General features: G+C 43.2%; 1 protein-coding gene across 1 annotated transcript in view; it reads left to right on the top strand.

The window, feature by feature from the left end:
* The window catches only part of abcc2 (ATP binding cassette subfamily C member 2), a gene marked incomplete at its 3' end in the record, with an annotated part of 254616 nt that overhangs the window by 86802 nt on the left and 140487 nt on the right, over positions 1–27327 (top strand). The window contains exons 12-13 of the mRNA XM_084321278.1: positions 13582–13719; positions 24245–24391. Of these exons, the coding sequence (XP_084177404.1) occupies positions 13582–13719; positions 24245–24391 (285 nt within the window). The remainder of the gene's footprint in view (positions 1–13581; positions 13720–24244; positions 24392–27327) is intronic.

Here is a 27327-nt window from a genome sequence, read left to right as displayed (position 1 = left end):
ACCACAGCACAGACCTGTGCAAGGAATTGGATAAGAAAATACACAAAGACAAAGTTGAGGTCTTTAAAGTAAATGGTTTATGTTTCGGTTGTGTGACTCAGGGTCACATGAGTAAGGACTGTGAAAGACGTGTGACTTGTAAAATATGTACAAAGAAGCATCCTACTGTGTTGCACATTAAATTTAAAAAAGATACAAGTCAAACTAGTCCAAGCACCGATAGCATGTCAGTGGGCAGTGCATTAGTCACCATGAAAAGGCCTATCCATACTGGGGCCGGTGACCAACAGAAACTGTCAATTGTTCCTGTGCAAATCAAGTTGTCGAATTCTAACCAGGTACTTCAAACGTACGCTTTCCTTGATCCAGGAAGCACTGGAACCTTCTGTACTGAGGCTTTAAGGAAGCAACTGAATGCTAAGGCGACACCAACTCGAATCCTACTTCGTACTCTAGGACAAGAAAAGGTCATAAGTATTAACCGAATCAATGGGCTGGAAGTGTCAAGTCTTGAAGGAGATGATTTCCTAAAACTGCCACCACTCTATACTCAAACAGAAATTCCTGTAACCAAGCAGCAAATTCCCACTCAGGATGATGTGAAAGAATGGAACTACCTAAAAGAGGTTAAGTTGCCATATATTGATGCAGATATTGGACTCCTGATTGGTAATGATGCAGCTAAGTTTATGGAACCGTGGGCAGTAATTAATAGCAAGGGTAATGGGCCCTACGCTGTAAAGACAAGACTTGGATGGGTGGTTAGTGGGCTTCTACACAAACCCACAATAAGCCATAAGCAGCCAACCCATATTTCCGGCAATCGTATATCAATAATACATTTGAATGACCTCATGATCCAAAAAGGGAAATTCAAGAAAGATGTGGAGTTTCACAAAGAGTACGCTGACTTTCTTGAAAGTGTCATTCAAAAGGGACACGCTGAAGCTGTGCCACAAGAGCAGTTAAATCTAGAGGAAAGACGGACTCACCATGGAGTACGCCACCCAAAGAAACGCAGACTGCGTGTAATCATGGCAAAGGCAAGAGACGCCCCCTTGAAACAGGTTACAATACCCAGAATGGAACTTACTGCTGCAGTACTAGCAGTGAAAGTGAACAGGAATGTGGATGAAGATACATTCAGAACCCAAGTGAACACCAAGATCAACCCTGCAGACCATGTGTCCCGAGGTCTTACAGCCGATGCATTTTTAAAGTGTGAAAACTGGAAGAAGGGACCGGACTTCCTACAGGAAAAAGAAGAGACATGGCCTAACTTACCTGCTGATCTCACCCCCATACCAGCCGACGATCCGGAAGTCAAAAGAGAGAAGGTTACAGTCAATACCATTCAGATGATGGATCAAGATCCTACTAGCACTCTCATACACTACTACTCAAGTTTCTACAAATTGAAAAGAGCTGTAGCATGGATGCTGTATTTGAGAACTCACCTTTTGCAGTTGAGTAAAAAAAGGAAAGATCTGATGCAAATTCAAGAACGAGACGCAGACAAACAAAGACAGACAATTAAAGTGGAGATGAAAAAATTTAAAAACACTGTAAAGGCACAACCTTTCTCTGGATGAACTGGACATTTCAGAGATAGCCGTTGTAAAATTCTGTCTCAACCAAGGATTTCAAGAGGAAATCAAAACATTGCAGAAAGGAAGTTTGAACGTGCAGAAACACAGTTCAACCTACAAGCTTGATCCCAAACTTGAAAACGAAGCCATAAGAGTGGGTGGGAGATTAAACAGAGCAGCCATGCCAGAAGATGCAAAGCACCCTGCTATCCTCCCAAAAGACCATGTGTATGCAAAGCGCCATTGGAGACAAGTACAGTACCTGTCAGACCTATTTTGGACCAGATGGATAAAAGAATACCTACCTCTTATGAATGTACATAAAAAATGGAACCGCATCCGCAGGAACTTTGAAAAGGAAGACATTGTGATCATAGCTGACACGAATGCACCAAGAGGATCCTGGATGTTGGCTAGAGTCCTGGAAACAATGCCAGACTCAAGAGGACTTGTGAGAAGTGTGCGTCTTCAGACAAAAACCAGTGTACTTGAAAGGCCAATCAGCAAGATTTGCCTGCTGGTGCCAAACTCAAATTAGATACTGAAGATTCAAACAGGCCTATACACCATGCCTGTTTCCCACCTCACAAGTATTTATTTTGTTTTGAACATTTTGTATGGCTCCAGCAGTTTTTTGGTTTTGTATTGTTATTAGAGCCTGCCCATAACAATAGGGGCCGGTTATGTAGGAGCCATTTCATTTGATTTAATAGTTTTGACTAAATAGCGCCGCCACTGGTCGCCTCGTAAAATGGCACCATGGTCCTCCTATTAATTATGGCCCAGCTGTGTGTAAACGCACAAGCCAGACGAGAAACAGATTTTCAACCGCTCGCTTGCTACACACACACACACAGCGCAGATTGAATGAATGAAAGACTGAAAGAAAGACTTTGTTTAGAATCATTTTGAGTTTATTTGAAACCCTTTTGCTGCGCCTGTTTGTTTTGAAACCCTTTTAGTACAAGTCTGGAGCCTGTTTTTGTTTCATTGTTTTCCCCGTTATTATTTGGAACTTTTACACAACTCCTTCCATAAAACTCAACCGGTTCGAACCCATCAGATGCAACTATCAACAAACATCAAACAGTGAGTAACAAAACAGCCCAAGTCAATGTGGTGTGAGCGCGTTGAAGACGTATCCTGGCTTAGATAGGCAAATTGAGCCTACATTATTATTAACATAAAAATATATATTTAATTAAACTGAAGCATTTCATTAAAAAATTTAAATGGCTAGGCTATTTAAACACAAATCGTTATGGAAATCGTAATTTAATTCTCTGCTTATTTAATGCTTCAATTAATTCAGAAACGTTGCAGCAAACAATCCATATGTGCATTTGTTTACATAATGATAATGTACATAAATAACATAATATTATTGAGGGAGGAAAAAAAGGAAACTGATGTTTCACCCTGTTAGTCAAATTGAACGAGTTGAAACACAGACTCCCAGTCGACAATTGAGGCTATATTTTTCGTTTTTAACCCCAGAGCTCGCGCTTTTGTGCACAGACAAATACCTCCCGCGCATGCTCAGTGTTGAATTCAGTGATGAGATCCGTTGCCGTCTGACCATGCCTAGCTTCTGACAACGAGAGAGTTCAGGAGACAACGCGTCGTCTAACCTGACTGTGATAATGCAACGTTGTGAAAAGGGAAAATACAACATTCCTGTTTTCCCCTCGTGTAACCGCAGCCTTAAATGTCAGCACCTGGTTCTATACAGTGGGTTGAGTGCTTGGTCCTCTGGGCCAGGGCCAGGGGTTCTATTCCCACTGGGGCCACCCTTACTAAAACATGCGCATGCAGTCATTCCATTCTACAGCACTTTGAGCAGCGTGGGCTCTAAGACAGCATTTAATTAATGCAGGTATTCAATCTACCACCTGCGGCTCACTGATTCTGAACTACAGAGAGTTTGAAATTACTTCATCTTTTCTTGCTGCTCCATGACTCCCTTCCTCTTCCTACCCTCTTTCTCCCATCCTCCCCCTTCCTCCTATACAGTCACGTTCACCTCCCTCCCTCCCAGGGACGTGCACAGGACTTTAGAGGGGCAGGTGCTCAAAGGCTGAAAAGGGCACTATACCTGTGTGTGTTGTAATCGAGCGCGCAGCACGCATGCCCAATTTTTAAGCGCCCTTTTCGGGCGGGGGGGGCCCCCTTTTTATGCTTTTTGGTGGTTTTTGGTGATCAAATATTGAATATTGAACTATAATAATCAGTGCAGGAGCTCACTTATCCTTGAAAGACACTTTTATCACTGACTTAAAAGGCCCATACATCTCCATAAATGTTCAGGGGGGAGGGAATAAGTGCTTACCCTACAGACCCCAAGAAGTGCTGTATTCTGTATTGTTTAATATAAATGCATTTTTTATTCCAATCCCGATTTGTATTTGAGATTCCCAAATCCCATCGGACTTGACTTCTTCGTGTCCCTCAGTGAATGTAATACCAGCAAGTGCCATGGACAAGTGGACCAGTGTACTCACTCGCTCTTGGCTGAATCTTGTTTTGGGTGGTGATGTAAAAACACCTGCATCATAGCAGGCTCAGGATGGGCAAAGTAGTCTATAGCCTGTTCATCCCTGTCTCTCTCCTCCACAACCTGGCTTGACTAGACATAAGGAGAGAGAGATGATTACAATTAACTGGTACATTCAGGTCCAGAATTGTTGGAATTCCCTGACGTGCAAAAAGCTGTACAATTTAAACAATACCATACTGGTAATGAGCAAATAGTTGTTTATTCAATTAATGCATGGAGCTGTTCCATCTTATTTCATTTGATACTAACTACTCAGATTTCAAGTATCCAAATATCAATGATGAATATTGCATAAGGTTTACACAGTTAATAGATCACCTTTTTGTTTTATATTCATGTTCAGAGAGGAGTAATAGTTAGATCTTTGTATGTGTGATTTATATAGAAATTAAATCAATGGTGTGCTTGTTTGTTTGGGGAGTTTGACCTACAGTTAATGTGCCTACCACGTGAAGGTGCATGCTCAATGGACCTCAAGTTACCTTATTACCATACTTGGCTGAAAATAAACTTTGCTGCCTGTTGTGAATGTGTTTTTCCCTGTAGGCTAATACATAAGTAGGCATACATTTTTGCAGTTGAGCAAAAATTAGCAGTTGAGTAGGCTATATGCGCTGTGTTTTTATGTCTTCCATCGAGGACCACCTTGGAAATAAGTGTTTTAATGAATGCTTTTAGGTGATATCCTCAGGAATACAAATTGGTCAAGAGAATTTGTTTTTATGATGTGTTTTTAATTTCCAAATACAAATCTAATCAAATAAAAAAAGCAGTTTTTGCAGTTGAGCTACAGGTGTTGTATACTATACAGCCTTTTCATGCATCTTTATCAAGGGAACCCTTATCCTAATGATTTTTTAAATAATATTATGATGATACGATATGGACCTAGTAGTTGGGCCATCTGTGGCACTTCGTTTCTCAATGGATTTGTCATCTAGGAGGGTTAATAAACAAATGTAGCCAGGTGTATAAAAAAGGCGGGGACAATTTGTGAGAGACCAAAATCCAAAATGGCTGCCCTTGGAAGTTAACTTTTTAATGGTTTGACCTACAATGATGCACAATACATGGTACCAGCCCCCTCTCAGTCATGTACCAGCCAGCCCCCTCTCAGTCATGTAACAGCCAGCCCCCTCTCAGTCATGTACCAGCCTCCTCTCAGTCATGTATACCAACCCCCTCTCAGTCCTGTATACCAGCCCCCTCTCAGTCATGTACCAGCCTCCTCTCAGTCATGTATACCAGCCCCCTCTCAGTCATGTATACCAGCCCCCTCTCAGTCATGTACCAGCCCCCTCTCAGTCATGTATACCAGCCCCCTCTCAGTCTTTTTTTTATCCACTTTTTCTCCCATTTTTCTATATTTTCTCCCATCCCAATTTCGTATCATCCAATTCAACCCTCCCCTGTCACGAACGCTGTTTCTTGCCTCCCACAAGCCGGCTGCAATGTGGACTAAGTCATACATAGCACAAGTCCCCTCCGGTACTTGAGGTAACAGCAGTCGCATCTTTTCACCTGCGCAGCTCGATCTCTCAGTGGCGAGGAGTAACGCGTGGGAGGCTCACGCTGCCCCCGACACTTCCTGATTCTACTGCGCAGGCGCACCAACCGACCTGTAGGAGTCGCTGTCCACAACGCCCGATCCCCACCCATCAGTTTCCCACCCCCTAATACGGCCAATGTGTATTAGTATGAACAACCAGCTAAACTGAAAGCAATGTGGAGCGCTGGGCTCGAAAGAACAGGCGAGCCCAGCGTCTCTGCATTCGTGGCGAGCGCCTTGCCCACTACGCCACGTAGCCGCCCCACCAGCCCCCTCTCAGTCATGTACCACAGCCCCATCTCAGTCATGTACCAGCCCCCATCTTAGTCATGTACCAGCCCCCTCTCAGTCATGTACCACAGCCCCCTCTCAGTCATGTACCAGCCCCCATCTTAGTCATGTACCAGCCCCCTCTCAGTCATGTACCACAGCCCCCTCTCAGTCGTGTACCACAGCCCCCTCTCAGTCATGTACCACAGCCCCATCTCAATCATGTACCAGCCCCCTCTCAGTCATCTACCAGCCCCCTCTCAGTCATGTACCACAGCCCCCTCTCAGTCATGTACCAGCCCCCCTCTGTCATGTACCAGCCCCCTCTGTCATCTACCAGCCCCCTCTCAGTCATGTACCACAGCCCCCTCTCAGTCATCTACCAGCCCCCTCTCAGTCATGTACCACAGCCCCCTCTCAGTCATGTACCAGCCCCCCTCTGTCATGTACCAGCCCCCTCTGTCATCTACCAGCCCCCTCTCAGTCATGTACCACAGCCCCCTCTCAGTCATGTACCAGCCCCACTCTGTCATGTACCAGCCCCCTCTCAGTCATGTACCAGCCCCCCTCTCAGTCATGTACCAGCCCCCTCTCAGTCCTGTTTGCCCTCTCTCCTGTAGCTTCCTCCTCCTCACATTGCCCTCTCTCCTGTAGCCTCCTCCTCTTCCTCCTCACATTGCCCTCTCTCCTGTAGCCTCCTCCTTCTCCTCCTCATCATCCTCCTCTTCACATGGCCCTCTATCATGTATCCTCCTCCTCCTCTTCATCTCCTCCTCTCCTCCTCCTCACATGGCCCTCTCTCCTCCTCCTCCTCCTCACATGGCCCTCTCTCCTGTAGCCTCCTCTTCACATGGCCCTCTCATGTATCCTCCTCCTCCTCTTCACATGGCCCTCTCTCCTCCTTTTCCTCACATGGCCCTCTCTCCTCCTCTTCACATGGCCCTCTCTTCTCCTCCTCTTCCTCCTCCTCCTCACATGGCCCTCTCTCCTCCTCTTCACATGGCCCTCTCTTCTCCTCCTCTCTCCTCCTCCTCTTCACATGACTCTCTCTCATGTATCCTCCTCCTCTTCACATGGCCCTCTCTCCTCCTTTTCCTCCTCACATGGCCCTCTCTCCTCCTCTTCACATGGCTCTCTCTCATGTATCCTCCTCCTCCTCACATGGCCCTCTCTCCTCCTCCTCTTCACATGGCTCTCTCTCATGTATCCTCCTCCACCTCTTCCTTCTCTTGCTCACTTTTACTTGTTTCAAGCACATTATGTTTTTGCTGAAAACTAGTTTTTATAAAAAAGAATTAAAGAAATGGTCAGAGTTGGAACAGGATACCAGTACATTTATTTTCTGTTTACTGCAGGGAGACCCTTGTTACTGATTAAACACTCTATATCAGTGATGGCTGTCAGAATGTAGAGTTATTATTTTAACACCTTTATTTTAGCACCTTTAACCGGAGAGGTTTGAATTTTTATTTATTTATTTTTTATCCACCTTTTCTCCTTATTTTTCAATTTTTCTCCCATCCCAATTTCGTGTTACCAATTCTCCCCTCCCCTGTCCTTTTTGAACGTTGCTCGCATATGCCTACGTTGCTCGCATATGCCTCCCACTGGTCGGCTGTAGGGAGGATAGAAGCCTTGCATCACGTGTCCCCTCCGGTACACGAGGAGGCAGCCTGTCACATCTTTTCACCTGCCAGCGCGGACTCTCATTGGCGAGGTGTAACGTGTGGGAGGCTCACACTACTCCCGCTACTTCCTGTCTCTGCTGTGCAGGCGTCCCCCAGCCGACCTGTAGGAGTTGCTGTCCACAACGTCCAGATTACCACCCATTGACTTCCACCCGCTAACTCTGCCAATGAGTTAGTATGACGGCCGGCCCAAGCCAGAGACAATGCTGACACCCGGATTCGAGACCGGAGTCTCTTGCATTGGTGACTAGCGCAATCTCCGCTGCGCCACCCAGCCGCACTTAATTTGGTTTTATGTAATTTGTCCATTATTCTGTTTAAAAAGTCTGATATGACGTTATTATATTCCCGGAAACAATACATTTTCCACGCCATGTCGTATTCTTATGTGACACTGGTGATATTGTGGCCACATTAGTCTACTATTTAACCTCCCCCGTCCTCATTTGCCCTTTCTCATCCTTTATTATGCTCCACTCCAGTCTCCGTCGTTCTCATCCCACTCTTCCTACTTCATTATCTCCTTCTGCCACTCCCCCCCTCCCCTCCCCTGCCCACCCATCCACACCTCCGCCTCTCCTCCTCCCCCTCCCCACCCATCCACACCTCCTCTGCCTCCCCTCTCAGGCTGCGGTTACACCTTTCGTTTCATTTTCGTATCATTGTCATATGCGTTTCGCCGCGACGTCGTGCGCCTCGAGTCACACTTTCGTTTTTTTTCCGTTTTTGTCACCTGAGCACACTGATGTAGTACACTGCCAAAGCAGTAGGTGGCAAACATGAAGGCAATTTCAACCAATCAGAACTTGAATGTGCCAATACACTTCCTGGAAGCTCCATCAAAGAAAATGTCAACAAGGCAGGCGCCTGCCGCGCCACCATCTTGCCTATTTACTCAATGCAGCAATTCTTTTTCAGCAAAGCCTAATAAAAGTGCAATAAACAAAACGGATACATTCACTGTGTGTTCTGCCTGTCATTTGTTGATGAAACAAAACTAACATCAACACAAGTGACCACCAAGAGCGGATAGTTTAGTCTAAAAAAAGATCGGTAGCATTGTTAGCTGCATGCTAACGTCAATGGAATTTGCCATTATAACAGTATAGCATTGTGGCTAGAAGCTAACGTTAGCTCACGCTACTTAGCCAGCACCAAACTGATGATATCGGGAGCTATCAGTGGTTAGATAACATTAGAGACAACGCTGTGTGTATTAAACAAAGGTGAATAGATGACTGGGCCATTTTGTTTAATGCTTGTTAAGTTGAAAGAGGAGCTTTGAGCTAACAGGGTTTGATGGCTAACACTAGCTCATGTTATCCAGTGGCAGTGCCAATCGGTAATGCTAGCAGAATGAATGGATGTAAACTTTATTTAACATATTGCATATGGGTACAATACAATACGGCAGCTTGGACTGGGGTCCTTATAACAATAACTTGACAACACATAGTAGCTGCAGCTATTTGGTTTGGGACAGTGTCACCGGAAGGGCACGCAGATGGTATCTACTGCGCATGGGCGTTTTCGCAACAACGGCTCCGTGCAGACTACACGCTGTTGTCGGCGCGTTTTTTAGCGGTTCTCCAAAACGCAAACACAATTTAGCGTTTCAGCCGTATCCACAAAAAAACGCCAAAAAACGCATTTCTGTGTAATAGGGACATGAAACGTATTCAAAAACGCCACAAAAACACTAGTCTAACCATGGCCTCACTCTCCCCCTCCCCTGCCCACCCATCCACACCTCTGCCTCTCCTCCTCCCCACCTCCTCCTCTGCCTCCCCTCTCACTCTCCTCCTCCCCCTCCCCACCCATCCACACCTCCTCCTCTGCTTCCCCTCTCACTCTCCTCCTCCCCTGCCCACCCATCCACACCTCCTCCTCTGCCTCCCCTCTCACTCTCCTCCTCCCCTGCCCACCCATCCACACCTCCATCTCTCACTCTCCTCCTCACCCTCCCCTGCCCACCCATCCACACCTCCTCCTCTGCCTCCCCTCTCACTCTCCTCCTCCCCTGCCCACCCATCCACACCTCCACCTCTGTCTCTCACTCTCCTCCTCGCCATCCCCTGCCCACCCATCCACACCTCCTCCTCTGCCTCCCCTCTCACTCTCCTCCTCCCCTGCCCACCCATCCACACCTCCACCTCTGTCTCTCACTCTTCTCCTCGCCCTCCCCTGCCCACCCATCCACACCTCCTCCTCTGCCTCCCCTCTCACTCTCCTCCTCCCCTGCCCACCCATCCACACCTCCGCCTCCCCTCTCATTCTCCTCCTCCCCTGCCCACCCATCCACACCTCCTCCTCTGCCTCCCCTCTCATTCTCCTCCTCATCCTCCTTCACATTCAGAATCAGATCTTTATTGTCACATCACATTGTTACTTCCTACAAGAAAAAAAGGAGTGAAACGCTTCTGTCCTGGCTGCTCGGCCTTGCAGCAGTGACGTCAGTGACATCAGATTACTTTATTCACCATATTGTACAGGTACAAATGGAAAGTGATTCGACATTACAGTGCATGATTTTTTCACAAATAGGAATAAACATAATAATAAGTAAATAAGAGCAAAACAGGACAGAACAGTGAGACAACAATAAGACAGTAAAGTGCAGTGGTTGGGGACATGGATACAGTGCAGCACAGTTCAAGTCCAGAGGTCCAGCCCTAGCAGCTCGCCATAGAGGGGGGAGGGGGGGGAGCAGGGGGACACCCGACTCATTTACCAGGCGAGCTGCTGAGGGGAAGAAGCTGAGTCTATGGTGGGATTTTAATGTCTTGGGCAGCAGTAGCCGCCTGCCGTGGGGGAGCATGATGAAGAGGCCGTGACCCGGGTGGGCGGGGTCTGCCATCAGTGAAACGCTTCTGTCCTGGCTGCTCGGCCTTGCAGCAGTGACATCAGTAGGGGCGATCAGTAGGGCTCGGGCAGCGTGTCCTTGAGCAAGACAATTAACCTAATTGCTCCCGATGAGCAGGTTGGCACCTTGCATGGTTGCCTCCGGCCATCGGTCTGTGAATGTCTGAGTGAACGGGTAAAATGGGTGAGGAACTAAAATTGTAAACCGCTTTGGATAAAAGGGCTATATAAATGCAGTCCATTTACCATCAGTAAATAATATCAAATAAGGGCCATAAAAAAAAAGCAGAAAAATGGGGCGACAGTGCCTCATGGAGGTAGAGTGCTCGTCTGGTAATCTGAAGGTTCCCGGTTCGATTCCGGCTCCTCCTGCCAGCGTGTCATCCTAACTGCTCCCGGTGAGCAGGTCGTCACCTTGCATGGTCGCCTCCGCCGTCGGTGTGTGTGTGTGTGAATGTGAGGCACAAGTTGTAAAGCGCTTTGGATAAAAGCTGCTACATAAATGCAGTCCATACATTTAGAAACAACAATAGTTGTTACAATGTTATAATACAATAGTTACTCTATGGATACAGTGTGTGCAAAGTGACAATAGAAACAATGACAAAAGAAAATGTTCTTGTTTTCCCCACTTGAAGGGCTCAGGCAACGTGATCAAGGATGGATATAACTCTGTGACTTTTCTTTGCCCTCAGTTTGTCATTTATTTGGTTGACAAATGGTTGTCACAATAGCAGGTTATAAACCTGAAAGGGTATGAAAGGAAATGTTTCAACATCAACATAACACATAGGCTATAATAATATCATAAATTATAATTAACATTAATACATTTAGCCTATATTATATCAGTTCATTCAAATAAACAATTACCAAATGCATTTTCATTGAGAACATTCATTCAGCATTTACCAATACATTTAACATTTAACATTTTGTATTATTATTATTATTTATCATTATATACTATAACCTATATTATATATATATATGTATTATTTATTTATTATTTATTATTTTTTACACCAATAATCAACATTATTCTTTAAACTTAACCATGTCATGAATGTCATGCATCAAAATGTTCAAACAATATATCCAAACTGTTGTAATGTCAAACATTACAGGCCTACAGCCCATGTAACACTACAGACCGCAGAAACACCATTTCCCAGGGTGCACCGGGCCGCATGTCAAACATTTCATGCTGAGCTGAGCTAACATGCTAACATGCTAGCTAATATGCTAGGGAGCTAACAGCTAACATAAGCAAAGCACAAATAAGCAAGCAGAGCACATGAACATAAGCAAGCAGAGCACATGAACATGAAGCAAGCAGGGAAGGTGAATGTAAACATACCATTTGGCTATCACGTTCCTGGTCTGACTGCAGCCAACTCACTGAGCACAATGCACCATAGATATAGATATCTATGCAATGCACTATGGCAGTGGTTCTCAAACTTTTTACACCAAGTACCACCTGAGAACGTAGCTGGCTCTCCAAGTACCACCATATGACCGGCGTTAAAATACAGTCTATTCAGCTATGCACAGTTCACGCAGGAGGCAAATGTATTCCTAATAGCATTATTTATTGTTAACTTTTGTCAGACACAGCCACAATGTACAAAGGGATAGCACTAGAACTAGCAAACACTTCCACACAACTCATACAATGCAAGGGGCATTGAGAACATAATAACTAACATTCTCACATAGCAAGTGAGAAAATTAAGAACAACTGTATTTCAGCAAATGTACTTAATTCTCTCTCTCTCTCTCTCTCTCTCTCTCTCTCTCTCTCTCTCTCTCTCTCTCTCTCTCTCTCTCTCACACACAGCAAGCAATTGTCCGTCATTCTCTCTCACACACACACACACACACACACACACACACACACACACACACACACACACACACACACACACACACACACACACACACACACACACACACACACACACACACAGACACACACACACACAATTATTTAGTTACAAAAACTTAATTTCCTGCATTCTGGTGCAGGAATTTTTGAATTTTTACCCTTTAAATGCCAGTGTTTGTGATGGGCATCACAAATTATTGTAAAAAAGAAAAGAAAACACATATTCAATACATTTTTGAATGTTTACCCTTTAAATGCCAGTTTGTGTGATGGCATCACAAATTATTGTAAAAAAAAACACAATAAAAGTAAAATATTTTCAATATATCAATGCAAAGTACATTTTTCTGGGGGGGATTATTACAGGCTATAGGCATGTGTCAATGATTAGCAGCAACACAGATTTTGATGGATTTTTTGTAATGTCAGATTTAACACCAACTCTTTTCAGAAAAGTGGGAGTACTTCATTTTTTATCTGACATTACAAAAAATCAAAAAATAAATGGTTATGATCAGGGCTGAAGTTGAATTAAAGATGTATGACTGTTTAGACTGCATTACTCTCTGTCACAGTGATCTCCTGCTTGTTCCCCACCCAGGTTATCTAACTATCGCGCCGCCGCAACCAGAAACACTGGCCTGGCCTGCTTCTAAGTTCAGTGGCAAAAAATAAAAATAAAATTGTGCTTTTTTGTAAATGTTTTCAAGTACCACCAGCAGTACCACCAAGTACCACTAGTGGTACGCGTACCACAGTTTGAGAACCACTGCACTATGCAATGCACTACCCGAATGAGCTGGGGTTTTCAATGCAAGTCCTCTGGGGCTGCCCCCATAGATGCCAGACGGTAAACCAGTCAAGCCCTCCCGTGCTGCCCGCATAGATGCCTGATATAAATTATTATTTCTTTACTCCTAAAGTTCATTTAATTTCAATTTACTTTTGAAAATAGTTGCAAGGAGTACATTTGATCATTTAGGGGACATTTAAATTATACCATTTGTTTTGGATAAATAATATATGTAATTTTGAGTCAATAAAATACATTTGGCTCTCTTTGCTCCTAAAGAGTTCGACAACTAGATTATAATACATTCAGTCACAGCATAGGTGTAGAAACAATAGAAATAGTTCCAAATTATAATCCAATAACTGTCTTTTCTGTCCACCAGATTCTTAAGCTTTATGCGTGGGAGCCGTCCTTCCAGAGCCAGGTGGAGGGGATCCGAGAGGAAGAGTTGAAGGTCATGAGGAAGTTTGCCTACCTCTCCTCGGTCTCCACCTTCATCTTCTCCTGCGCTCCCGCCCTGGTGAGAGAGAGAGAGAGAGAGAGAGAGAGAGAGAGAGAGAGAGAGAGAGAGAGAGAGAGAGAGAGAGAGAGAGAGAGAGAGAGAGAGAGAGAGAGAGAGAGAGAGAGAGAGAGAGAGAGAGAGAGACACAGTCAGTCAGTCAGTCAGTCAGTCAGTCAGTCAGTCAGTCAGTCAGTCAGTCAGTCAGTCAGTCAGTCAGTCAGTCAGAGTCCAGATTACTTTAATCTGCATTATGTTTACAAAACACATAGGAACGTGATACGGCACAGTACATACACTTTTTCTCACACAAATAAAAAAGTGCAAAACAGGATAGTGAGACAACGTCAAGACAATAACGTGCAATGGCTAAGGACATGTTATCTGTGCAAAATAAAGTTTAAAATTCCAGCCCTAATCTGAAGCACTGATCCACCTCCGGTATTTTAGGAAGGATCCCTGTTCCCAAGATTTTCTGTAATTCTGTGGCAAACTCTTCAGGGTTTTGTTAAACAGGGTGTTCCCCAGGGTTCGGTGCTAGGTCCGCTCCTTTTTATGATTTACCTCCTCCCACTCGGTGACATCATAAGGAAACACGGCCTCCACTTCCACTTCTATGCAGACGACACACAGCTCTACCTCCACACCAAACCCTCGGCCCCCCTTCCTCCCCCCTCCCTCACTGCCTGCCTCCAGGACATAAAAATATGGATGACCACCAATTTCCTCCAACTCAATAGTAAGAAAACCGAACTCATAGTTGTAGCCTCCCCAGCCCTCCTCCAAAAGATCGACCACCTTGTTCTCTCCGTGGATGGCTACTCCATCTGCCCCTCCACAGAGGTAAGGAACCTGGGCGTCATACTGGACTCCACCCTCTCATTTCACCCTCACGTCAAGTCTGTCACCAGATCCGCCTTCTTCCACCTCAGAACCATCTCCCGCCTCCGCCCCTCACTCTCCGACACCTCAGCGGAAACACTCATTCACGCCTTCATCACTTCCCGCCTCGACTACTGTAACGGAGTCCTTCTTGGTGCCTCCAAGAAGGTTCTGGATCGTTTACAGTACGTCCAAAACTCTGCTGCGAGGGTCCTCACGCGCACCAAACCCTGGCAGCACATCACCCCCACCCTGCAAAAACTCCACTGGCTCCCCATCAACTATCGAATCCCCTACAAGATCCTCCTCCTCACCTACAAATCCCTGCACGGGTTGGCCCCTTCCTACCTGACCAACCTACTCCACCCCTACACTCCAGCACGAGGCCTCCGATCCTCCAACTCCGACCTCCTCACCATCCCCCGCACCAGGCGTTCCACACTGGGAGACCGAGCTTTCGCTGCAGCAGCCCCCAGACTGTGGAACTCCCTCTCCCCCCTCATCCGAGGCTCTGACACCATCAACCTCTTCAAAACCAAGCTAAAAACCCACCTGTTCACACTTGCCTTCACGCAACACGGCCCCGCTCCCAAGTAGCCCACCCCTGACTCTTTTTAAGCCACAGATTCCGTTTTGTTTTGTTGTTTGTTTGTTTGTTAATTTTAACCACTTCATCCAATTGGACAGAACTTGCCTCCTTTTTTTTATTTATATTTTATCTCTTATCTTATTTGTTTTTTCTTGTTGTTACTATACACAGATCTTTTATGTATTTTATTATATATATTTTTTCAATTTTATTACTTACTTTTATTTTTTTCCATCCTTTCCTTGTACAGTGTCCTTGAGTCTGAGAAAGGCGCTTCTCTCTTAAAATTCAATCTATTATTATTATTATTATTATTATTATTATCTCACTGATTCGTCCAGACCGACAATACGAATATTCAGCTTGCATTTTTGATATTCCATCTCGAATATTTTGGCTTTCTGTTCTTCATTGATTCGCGTAAGCTCCAACGTTATTTCGCTGAGCTCCGACTTGATTTCTTTGTAGTTCCCCTTCATCTCAGCAGTTAGGTTAACTTTGTTAACCTCTACTTCATTGTAGATGCGAGTGAAATTGATTTCGTGGGCTTCCATTACTTTCTCCAGAGCCTCGGTGCGTTTAATCTGTGCGTCGGCGTCCGCTCTCAGCGCATCAATTTTGCCTTCAATAGATTCTTTAATAGCATCTACTTTTTGAGTTATTATCTTCTCCGACAGTTGTGATTGGAGGATCATTTCCTCCATTCTCTTCTCCATTGTCTTCCCAATTTCCTCCATTTTCCGGATGATATGTTCGGTATCTGCGGAGGTGTTTGATGGGGTTGAACTTGAAGCGGCCTCTGTCAAGTCTATATTTCCTGCTGTCCGCTGTACGAATCCTGGTTCCTGCGGCGGGACCTCTACGACTGTTTTTGGTCTCGTTGTGTCTTTCTTTGGTGACATCTCGATTCTTTTGGTCAATATAGTTAGTTGATAGTCTCAGTTGATATATGCGTCAAGTTTTAAACGCATTAATGGTATATAAATATGTTTTTAAAACGAAAAAAAATAACGGGTGAGCAGCTGTGTCACATGCGACCTACTCCATTCTAAAGCTAAACCGGAAATCCGCTCCATTGGCAATAACGCTAAGCCCAGAGTGATATTGGTTATACTGCGCCAAGTCAGAATAAAAGAAATGATTATTCGTGAAACTCGCAGGATGAAAGGCAATCTGAAATACATGGAGGTCCGAGGTACCAATACACTGCTTTGAAGATTATTGTCGTGATGTAGTGGAACTGCGTGCCAAGTTCAAGACGGTGATGTCTCAACTATACCTGGAGAAATACAGACCCCTACTAATATACCCTGCAATACTTCGCATTGTCGACAAACAAGGAGCAAGGGTTCTCCTCAACTCGCCTGAAGATGCAGCCAAATTCCTGTCTGAACAACACGCAGAATAGTGTATAAATGGCCTTTTAATCTCAGTTAGGCAAGTTCACCATATAGTACAATCTTTAATAACCGAGGATTTGGGACAGAGAGACCTACGTGCTCAGAGTCTTTGAATGCTTTCCCCGACGTGTTTATATTATTGCGGACATATTGGATTCAAGATTGGAACACTCCAGAACATTCAAACAATGTAAAAATGACATATTGGAATAATCTAGAACATCGAAGCATTCTTTGATATATGGAACATTCTGGAATATCAGCAATACGTGGTCATTCACTCTACCAGAAGCCCCTCGGGGGAATAATCAACAGCTATCTAGATGCAGAACCACAGAGCCATCTTAGCCGGCCGGCAGAACCTTAATTTTTATTTATTTATTTTTTACGGGAAAGTGGCCAAGCCACAGTCGACATTCTACTTATGGTAGAATTTAGAGTGTTAGATCCTATGGTATACATAGGAATGTTAAGGATAATTGGATCATTCTGGGATATCCGGTGGTGCAAGGGAGGGAGTCATACGCAAAGGTTGTGTTCATGGAACACAATCCTGTACGACTCTCGGTGGGAGGGAAGGGTAGGGGATTTTTATTTGTATATATGTATGTTTTTAAGCTCGGCTCTCAATGGGACCTCACTAGTGGGATGTATATCTATTATTGCCTCGCACTCTAGAAGCATTACCAAAAATTACAATGCAACATGTATAGACTATGGCTAGTTTGAATATAATGATATGGAACACCGGGGGAATAAATAACCAACTCAAACGCAAAAGCGTGCTCACACTGATGAAAAAAGAACATGTGGACATTGCTCTGCTAAGCGAAACGCACATTCTAGGGAAAGACATAGATAAATTAGCGGACAACATATACCATAATATCAGTCACTCCTCTATTGGTACGAGAACTCGGGGTGTAGCAATAGTCGTTAAACGTAAGTTGAATATTGTACTAAAGGGAGTATGGTCTGATGTAGAAGGTCGGATAACTATAGCTAAGATTGAACATAAGAACAGGAAAATAGCGTTGATAGCGGTATACGCCCCAAATTTGTACGAAGAAGATTTCTTCACTACATTAACCAATGCAATGTTAGACATTCCCGATTACTCATTTATAATAGGAGCGGATTTTAATGCCATCTGGAACCCAAGGATGGACAAATCTTACCTCGCCTTTTCCAGCGAACAAAAGAATTCATCGAAGGCATTAAAGGATTGGTCAAAGATTACAGGTGTAAATGACTTATGGCGGTTACTTAATCCCACGACCCGAAAGTACTCTTGTCGATCTGCGAGACATAATACACTATCCAGAATAGATTATGTCTTTGCATCACAGAGACTATTTGATAATTATGAAGTGGAAATGATACCCAACGCACTATCAGATCACTGTTATTTACTCCTTAAAGGTACATTTGGTATACTATCCTCCCGAGCCCCAAGATGGCGATTTAACTCGTTGCTGCTGAATAACAAGGAATTCATTACACAACTCAAAGAAGCTCTTATAGTATTCCAACGGGAGAATGCAAACTCGGTGCAAGACCCCAGAATAATATGGATGTCGGTAAAGGGAATGATCAAAGACTTCACGGATAGCTTTTCCTCCAAAATGCGCAAGAATCAAAGCACAAAACTGGATGAGCTGGAAACGCTTTACTCAACGTTATTTAATTCTCTGAAATACAACAACTCAACTCGACTAGAAAATCAAGTTAACGTACTAAAAATAGAGATCAATGCCATATACAGACAACAATCGGAAATACAAATACGCAGCACAAGACAACAGCAGTACTCCCATGGTTCCAAACCCAGCCACCTATTAGCCATGCGATTAAGAATTAATGCAACATTTGCAGATATAACTACCATTAGAGCACAACAAGTACTTGTAACAGATCCTGTAAAAATAAACGATACATTCAAAGTATTCTACTCCGACTTATATAAATCAGAAATGACCTTCGATCAAAACAAAATGGACACATTTCTTAATCAAATTATTCTCCCTAAACTTTCAGAGGATGACGCTAAACAGTTAGAAACACCGATCACACTAGAGGAACTCAAGAAGGCCATAACCGCAATGAAAAGTGGTAAGGCTCCTGGAAGAGACGGTTTCCCATCAGAAATGTACCTTTCTTGTTGGGACATAATTGGCCCCTTATTACTAAATATGATCTTATACTCAGTCAAGGAGGGGAACTTCCATAAAAATGACAATATTGCACTCATAACAGTCCTCCTTAAAAAAGACAAAGACCCCAACAAGTGCGGTAGTTATAGACCTTTAAGCCTCCTCGGACGAGATATCAAACTGTACTCTAAGGTATTAGCCATCAGATTACAAAAGCATATGACGTCTTTAGTTCACCCGGACCAAACTGGCTTCATAGGAGGCCGCCTGATCACTGAGAACATAAGACGTATACTGCACGTACTTGATGCCGACAAGGAGGACACCATACCTAAGGCGTTGCTGTCCCTGGATGCTATGAAGGCCTTTGACAGGCTGGAATGGTCGTATCTGTGGGCAGTGCTAGAAAGGATGGGGTTAGGAAAAGGATTCATCGATATGATTAAAGTATTATACAAAGACCCATCGGCCATGATTACAACAGGCACAATCATCTCCCAAATATTTCCGGTATCACGCTCTGCCAGACAGGGTTGTCCTCTTAGTCCCGGACTGTTCAATTTATCATTAGAGCCTTTAGCACAATATATAAGACAATCCCAATCCATAGAACCAATCGTAATCAAGGGCACACAACAAAAAATGTGTTTATATGCGGACGATGTAATATTGTTCATGAAAAACCCCAACACCACATTGCCTCATCTGCTCAAGTTGATTGAGGACTTTGGTGATTTATCAGGATTTAAGATAAATTGGCCGAAGTCGGCTTTCCTTCCACTTAACACCCCTGCAAAAAAAGATACAACCCTCCCAGGACAGATACCGATGGTAAAACATTTCAGATGCTTGGGAGTGGAAATATTCCCTACCATAAGACAAACGGTGAAGCACAACTACACAAAAATCCAAAACAAAATCAAAGACGACCTTGATAGATGGGCAAAACTTAAAAACACAGTACAAGCACGGATATCAATAGTTAAGATGGATGTACTACCTAAAATCAACTTCTTCAGTTCAATGCTACCGTTACCCCCTCCAGAGGGTTACTGGAAAAGATTACACTCCTCCACATACAAATTTATTTGGAATAACAAACCACCACGTATAAAAAGATCCACCGCACAGAGAAATAAAGCAGATGGTGGCATGGCATTTCCAGATTTTTTCCTATATTTTAAGGCGTACACATTAAGTCCATTGACAACATGGTTTGACTCCCAAGCATTAGCATCCTGGAGAAAAATAGAAGAAAACATAGTAGCCCCACAAAGACTGAAGGACATAGCATACACTAAACTACCAATCAAGCACTGTGAACGAAAATTTGGCCCCATAATTACTCATGCGATCCGGATATGGCGTGAATCACAAAAAAAAATCCTAACCCACAAAAATGGCACAATCATACTCCCTTATTCAATAACAATGCACTCTTAATTGGAAAACGACCTATAAGATTCCCTATATGGGAAGAGCAAGGCATACACTCATTAGGGGATGTTTTTAACAAACAGGGTTTTTGTAGTGATAAAGAAATACGCAAAAAATTTAATCTCACCAAGTCCACATGGCTTTTTCACAAACAGTTAGAGCTATGTTTGAAGTCTCACGGTGTTCCATTAGACAGACCAATTGAACACCACAGATACCACAAATTCTTCTACGCAAGAGAGACATCGAGAGGTTTTGTTTCAGAATTTTATCATCAATTACTAACGTCCTTGTATGAAACCCTCCAACTTGACTCTGTCTGGAGGAGGGATATACCAGACCTGGAAAATGACTTTGATTGGCAAGGAGCCTGGGCAAATGTCCGACTTACATCAAGGAACCCGGATCATCAACAAATCAATCTTAACTATATTCACAGGACATATTTGACCCCTATAAGACTGTGCCGAATGGGGCTTAAACAAGATTCCAAATGCACCCAATGTGCAAATGGGGACGAAGGGACATTTATGCACATGTATTGGGACTGCTCACCAGTTAAGGCATTCTGGAAAGATGTGACCCAACAAATATCAAAACTCGTATCTTGGAATATACCTGTACACCCCTCGGTATTATTATTGAATGATGTTTTTGAGTTTGCAGTGAATCCACAGCTAAAGAGATTGGTTTTATCGGGTATCACAGTAGCCAAAAAGCTGATCGCATCACGCTGGTTTCAACCGGAAAAAATGTGCCGTAAAGTTTGGTTTCTTACATATCTCGATGTAATTTACCATGAAATATCTACAGCAAGAATTCTGGGTCTCAATGAATCCAAAATGTCAATGTGGTTAGAAGTGGTGGAGAGAATAAAAGCTAGCTTATAATGGTAGTGTCTGGTTAGGTGCGAGGGATAGTGGAGGTACTTCTCAAGGTGGGGTCCGGGAGGGGGGGGTTCGAGCTGAGCATATGTGTGTAGTTTTTTTTAGATAACAGGTATTAGGGGTATATCTTATACAAGACAACTAACTAAAATGTGATCTCATTGGATGTGCCCTGACAATTAATGCTTGTATATCTTATCGTGTGTCATGTTTGTTTATATGTTTGTTTAAAAAATAATAATAAAAAAAAAATACAAAAAAAAAAAAAATTCCAGCCCTAGCAGCTCGCCATAGGGGGGGGGGGGGGGGGAGGGGGTGGAGCAGGGGGACACCTGACTCATTTACTAGGAGAGCTGCTGAGGGGAAGAAACTGAGTCTGTGGCGGGTTTTTAGTGTCTTGCGCAGCCGTAGCTGCCTGCCATGGGGAAGCAGGGTGAAGAGGTTGTGACCCGGGTGGGCAGGGTCTGCCATGAGCTTCCTCGCCCTCCTCAAGGCCCTGGTGGAGTGTAGGGACTCGAGGGAGGGAAGGGGGCAGCCGACCACCCTCTCCGCCGAGCGTATCACCCGCTGCAGCTTGGCCTTGTCCCTGACCGTGGCTGCAGGGAACCAGGTGATGATGGAGAGGGTGAGGATGGACTGGATGATGGCGGTGTAAAACTGGACCATCATGGTCCTCGGCAGCCTGAACTTCCTCAGCTGACGCAGGAAGAACATCCTTTTCCGGGCCTTTTTATTGAGTGTTGCTGTTCAGCTTCCATTTGAGGTCCCGGGAGAGTGTCATGACGAGGAAGCGGCAGGACTCCACAGAGGCCACGGGGTGCCTCCCAGAATGATCGGGGTGGGGGGGGCTGCCTTCCGCCTGAAATCCACCACCATCTCCACTGTTTTCTGGGCGTTGAGGTCCAGGTTGTTGCAGCCGCACCAGCTCTGCAGCCTATCGATCCCCCTCCTGTAGGCAGACTCATCCCCCCTGGAGATGAGACCCACCAGGGTGGTATCGTCCGCAAACTTCAGGAGCTTAACCGAGGGGTGCAGAGAGACGCAGCTGTTGGTATACAGGGAGAATAGTAGGGGGGGGGGGGGGGGGGGTCAGAATGCAGCCCTGCGGGGAGCCTGTGCTGATGGACTTGTGATCAGAGATGTTAATTACACTACTGATGACACACAAGATGAGATAATGTAACATGAAATGAGGGGAGATGAGATGCTAGTGGGAGAAGAGAAGCTTTTGACCCTTTGAATGAGCTTCACTAAGTTTTAATCCTCAGACCAACTGGAAAGATCTGAGAGGTGGACATGAATGAGAAATTACACTATTGCATTATTACACTATTACATACTATTACACTGTTATACAATCACCCTATTACACACTATTGTATCATTACACTAGCACACTAGTACACAATTACACACTTATATTATATTACACACTATTGCATTATTACACTATTACATACTATTACACTATTACACAATCACCTTATTACACACTATTGCATTATTACACTAGCACACTAGTACACTATTACACACTTATATTATTAAAGACTATTACACTATTGCAAACGTTTACATTATTACACACTATTATTACACTATCACACACTATTTTAGTGGAATAAACCTTTATAACTATTTGGGTAGAATACATATTTAAAACGTTCATTGACGCCTCTCATAAGTCCCTACTACAAACAGTTAATTAGATATGAAAGTGGGCAGTTCTTATTTCAATGCATGGACAATGATGGAAATTATACATAAATGTTTTTAACCTGTTCCACCCCAGGTGAAAATCTGCATAAAATGTATACCTAGGTAAATGGAATATTGCTCCACTTCTACAAGGGTTATTTGCATATTCTTGGTATCTAGGAACATCTATGGACCTCAATGAATGTATTCTCAGTGTCAGAAATATTGTGTCTATTACTAGGCTTGCTTAAATTGTGATGAAACAAAGGAAAATATGAATTATGATTTTTCTTTTCATCTTTGACAGTGAATAAAACCATGATAATAATTACCAAACTTAAAAAACTGCCACTGAGCTCATTCAGTACCCTCTTGAGATCATGTGTACAAAAGATCTAAGGAAATTAATAAAGGGAAGATGATCAAACTGAAGGTTCTGTATATACAGTACTGAATTCTCCCATCCGGACCAATGCAATTTGAAATATTATTATAGAATATAGAATATATGCTTATACATTACCTTATTATAGCCAATTCGCACATTTATATATATATACATATAGTATCTTTCAAATGGCCGAGTTCAATTTGGATATAGTATCACCAGGCTTGCATAATAACAGATACTGATATTTACTGTAATCGACTGTACTATTTTATTTCCCCCACAGTGTAACCATTTTGAAACTAATTTCAGATCTAATTCTTCCTACATGGTAACAATACTGTGGAGAAACTGACTGCGTTTCAATATTTGTCAAAAACGTTACCTTTTGTAGCTTATTATCGCGAATCATAACAATTATTGATATGATTAATTCAGAACGCTGAACTTTGAACCACCATAGTATGTGACAGGAAGTGTAGATCGGAGAAATTTCAACGCTGGAAGATAGCTAGCGATCTCCTAGCGATCTCCTCTACAAAAACTACAATTCCCATGGTTCAACATTTCCATTTCCGGTTCCGGGTCAAAATAGACGATCGCAAATAGAAAACTTAAAATGATATAAGTACACTTTTAACCTATTGCTAAACTATTGCCAACCTAACGTTTTACATTCTACATGTATTTGTGACATAGTAGTGATGTTTCTACTTGAAAACGGTTGATTTTAAAATCACAAATTATTTTCATCTTCATAAAAATATGCCTATATGATAATAAGGTCAAAAGGGGTCGGTACCGACCCCGTCGAGTGGAACAGGGGCATAGGTATAGTAATGACAATAAGTTCACTATGGCATGTCCATGTTGTAAACAGGGGCCAGATAGCTTATTACTGAATACTTTGAGCAGCGAAGTATCACTCGCTTGTATTAAAACAAATATTTAAAAAGCTTTTCCCGAATATCTATTTCAATGGACAATGATGGAAATGAATTCAAATGGAATACTTGTCATTGACCGACGTTAACAAATCAGCCTACAGCCTATGTCACTGTGGCCTTGTGAGCTGGGCGAGAACACACTGAGATGGGACTTCTTTTCTGCAGGTCTCCTTGGCAACCTTTGCTGTATTCGTGCAGGCGAACTCAGCCAACGTGCTGGATGCTGAGAAGGCTTTCACCTCCATCTCTCTCTTCAACATCCTCCGCTTCCCCCTCGCCATGCTGCCTATGCTCATTGCTGCCATGGTGCAGGTAGGTAGACACGCAGAGTCTGCCCTGTGGCCACCTCTGTCCCCCCTCAGCCCTGGGTCCTCCATTAACCCTTTCACTACTGCACTGCAAAGGGTTAACACTTTCACTACCACACTACAAAGGGTTAACGCTTCCACTACTGCACTACAAAGGGTTAACACTTTCATTACCACACTACAAAGGGTTAACCCTTTCACTACAACACCACAGAGGGTTAACGCTTTCACTACCACACTACAGAAGGTTAACCTTTCACTACCAACTACAGAAGGTTAACCCTTTCACTATCACAGTATAGAAGGTTAACCTGTCACTACCACACTACAGAAGGTTAACCTTTCACTACCACACTACAAACAGTTAACTCTTTCACTACCACACTACAAACAGTTAACACTTTCACTACCACACTACAAACAGTTAACGCTTTCACTACCACACTACAAAGGGTTAACGCTTTCACTAGTGAAAGGGTTAATAATAATAATAAACTATATTTGTATAGCACCTTTCATACAACAATTGCAGCCCAAAGTGCTTCACATAAATATAGACAGAGCAGATAATTTACCAAATAAAAGCAATTCAAGTGCAGACTTAAAATGAGTATGAAATAGACAGAATAAAAGCAGTGCAATACAATAGATCTTATTCACAGTGCAATAATCATAGAAAGACCTAAAATGTGCATAAAATAGACAGAATAAAATAATGCAATAGTGTAGTGCAATAAAATTGTCATGGTTTTTACTTGGTTTGGTGGTCCTGTGGCGGCAGCTGTCAGGAGATGCCTTTGTGGCTTATTTCATTTTTTTCCTTTATAACTCTTTATTGAGTGTTTGAGTGGACGTGATATATTTTTGAGGCATTCCACCTGTAAAGGTTGATTTTTGCTTCTCCTTAGCGTCTTAGTCCCCATTCCACTTAGTCTTAAGTGACAGAGTGTATTAAAAGGCTGTGGTGAAGAAGTACATGAGTTGAGCAGCATTACATTGCATTTATTTATTTGACCGCTGTTGTATCTGTCTGCTTGAGTGTTTGAAGTCATTGGGTCTCATTCACCAATGGACTTAGGACAAAAGATCTGACTAATTTTGGTCTTAGCGCCACTTACTCTAAGACATTTTCGGGCCGATTTGTGATTCACCAACCGTCCCTTGTCTTGGCTTCGGTCCTAACTAAGAGCAGGATTTAGGATCTCTGAATAGCAGTCGTAAGTTGACAAACTGGTGTGCACCGTGTTCTTTATTTGGGAGGAATCATAGTGATTCCTTCATGTCAACTCTACAGGCCTCCTTGGAATTAATGAATCATAATTTAAATAAATATGCCAATATTTGTACGATAAAAAAATTACGTTTTATATTTAAAGTCATGCCTCAACGATGCAGTTGATAAATAAATAATAGCACTACATAAACACTGCAAATTATTTTGAATAAATAAATAAATCAGATAAATGAATGAATGAACAGTAGGCTTATATTATTCTAATGACTTGTTTTATTAGGAGATCACAGATACTGCGCTGCCCTATAGTAGTACAGTACACATCTTAGCCTAACATCTCCACAGAGTTGGGCGTGAGCGGACCGGACTCTGCACTGCATGTCCGCAATCGTTTGAGGTAATGCAGGTCGATGTCAACCAACATGCCAAGCACCCTTTTGTGTGACACCGGTGCGCAACGACTCTGTGGAGATGTCAGTACGTACTGTAGGGCTGCGCAGTATCTGTGATCTCGTAATAAAACAAGTCATTCGAATATTAATATAAGCCTACTGCGTTCATTAATTACGCACGTAGACTACACAGTATGCGCGCACGCGTGTATGTGTGTGCTGAAGCTACTAAATAATATAACTTTCCTCCTTTCCACTCCCAGCACTGCAGGTGCGCCTCTAACTCTCTTCGCTCTCATTGGGATTTAATTTGCACGCTGCTCTGTTGACCACTTGCACAACCTGAAAGTAGGCACTTCCGGCTGACTTCCGGTTGCGAATGGTACTTCCTGTCCCATCCAAATACATTGGTTTTAGCTACTTTTCTCCCCTTATTTAAACAACTTTGTCGTCACAGAGAGGCAATGAAACGTTTGTATTATTATAGTATAGAATGTATTTAATAAGCAAATGTTTGTCAGCAGGGTTTTTGGGCTGTATTTCATGTAAAAACGTTTACTGTTAGTTTCCTTGCTCAGCCAGCATTAGCCTTCATTAGATAACAGAAGCTAGTGGTTAAACAGGCCGGATTAGCTTTGAGCTAACTATCTTTCCCGACCCATGTATTCATTCCATTCTAAACATAACGTTAGTTTACAAAACATGACCTGTCTATATAACGTTGAGGAACAAATTATAACGTGTGTGGGTGTGTGTTTTGGTGAACATTGGACTGCAAACAGAAAATGCATCACAGTTACAGACAGTAGCTACTGTTAGCTGCCCTTCCGGATTAGCTTTGAGCTAACTATCTTTCCCGACCCATGTATTCATTCCATTCTAAACATAACGTTAGTTTACAAAACATGACCCGTCTATATAACGTTGAGGAACAAATTATATAGACGGGTAATGTTTTGAACGACTAACGTTACGTTTAGAATGGAATGCTTTGGCAAAGATCGTTAGCTCAAAGCTATTCCGGCCAGTTTATCAACTTCCTGTCATTTAGAAATATGATTTTATAGTGAAAATCATTACCAAAACGTCCGGAAAAACCTCACGGGAGCATTATAGACTGTCATACAAATGTACAAATGCTATAAGGTGGCAAGAAATGCACTATAAACAATACTTTGCGGCGTCGTTTCTTGCGCTAGCTTCTGTTAGCCAGCATTAGCCTTAATTAGCGTGAGCAAGTAAACTAACAGTGAACGTTTTTACATGAAATACAGCCCAAAAACCCTGCTGACAAACGTTTGCTTATTAAATACA

Source organism: Notolepis coatsorum, assembly GCF_963971535.1.
Source record: "Notolepis coatsorum genome assembly, chromosome: 9".
Taxonomy (NCBI): domain Eukaryota; kingdom Metazoa; phylum Chordata; class Actinopteri; order Aulopiformes; family Paralepididae; genus Notolepis; species Notolepis coatsorum.
This window is presented reverse-complemented; position numbering and strand designations above follow the sequence as displayed.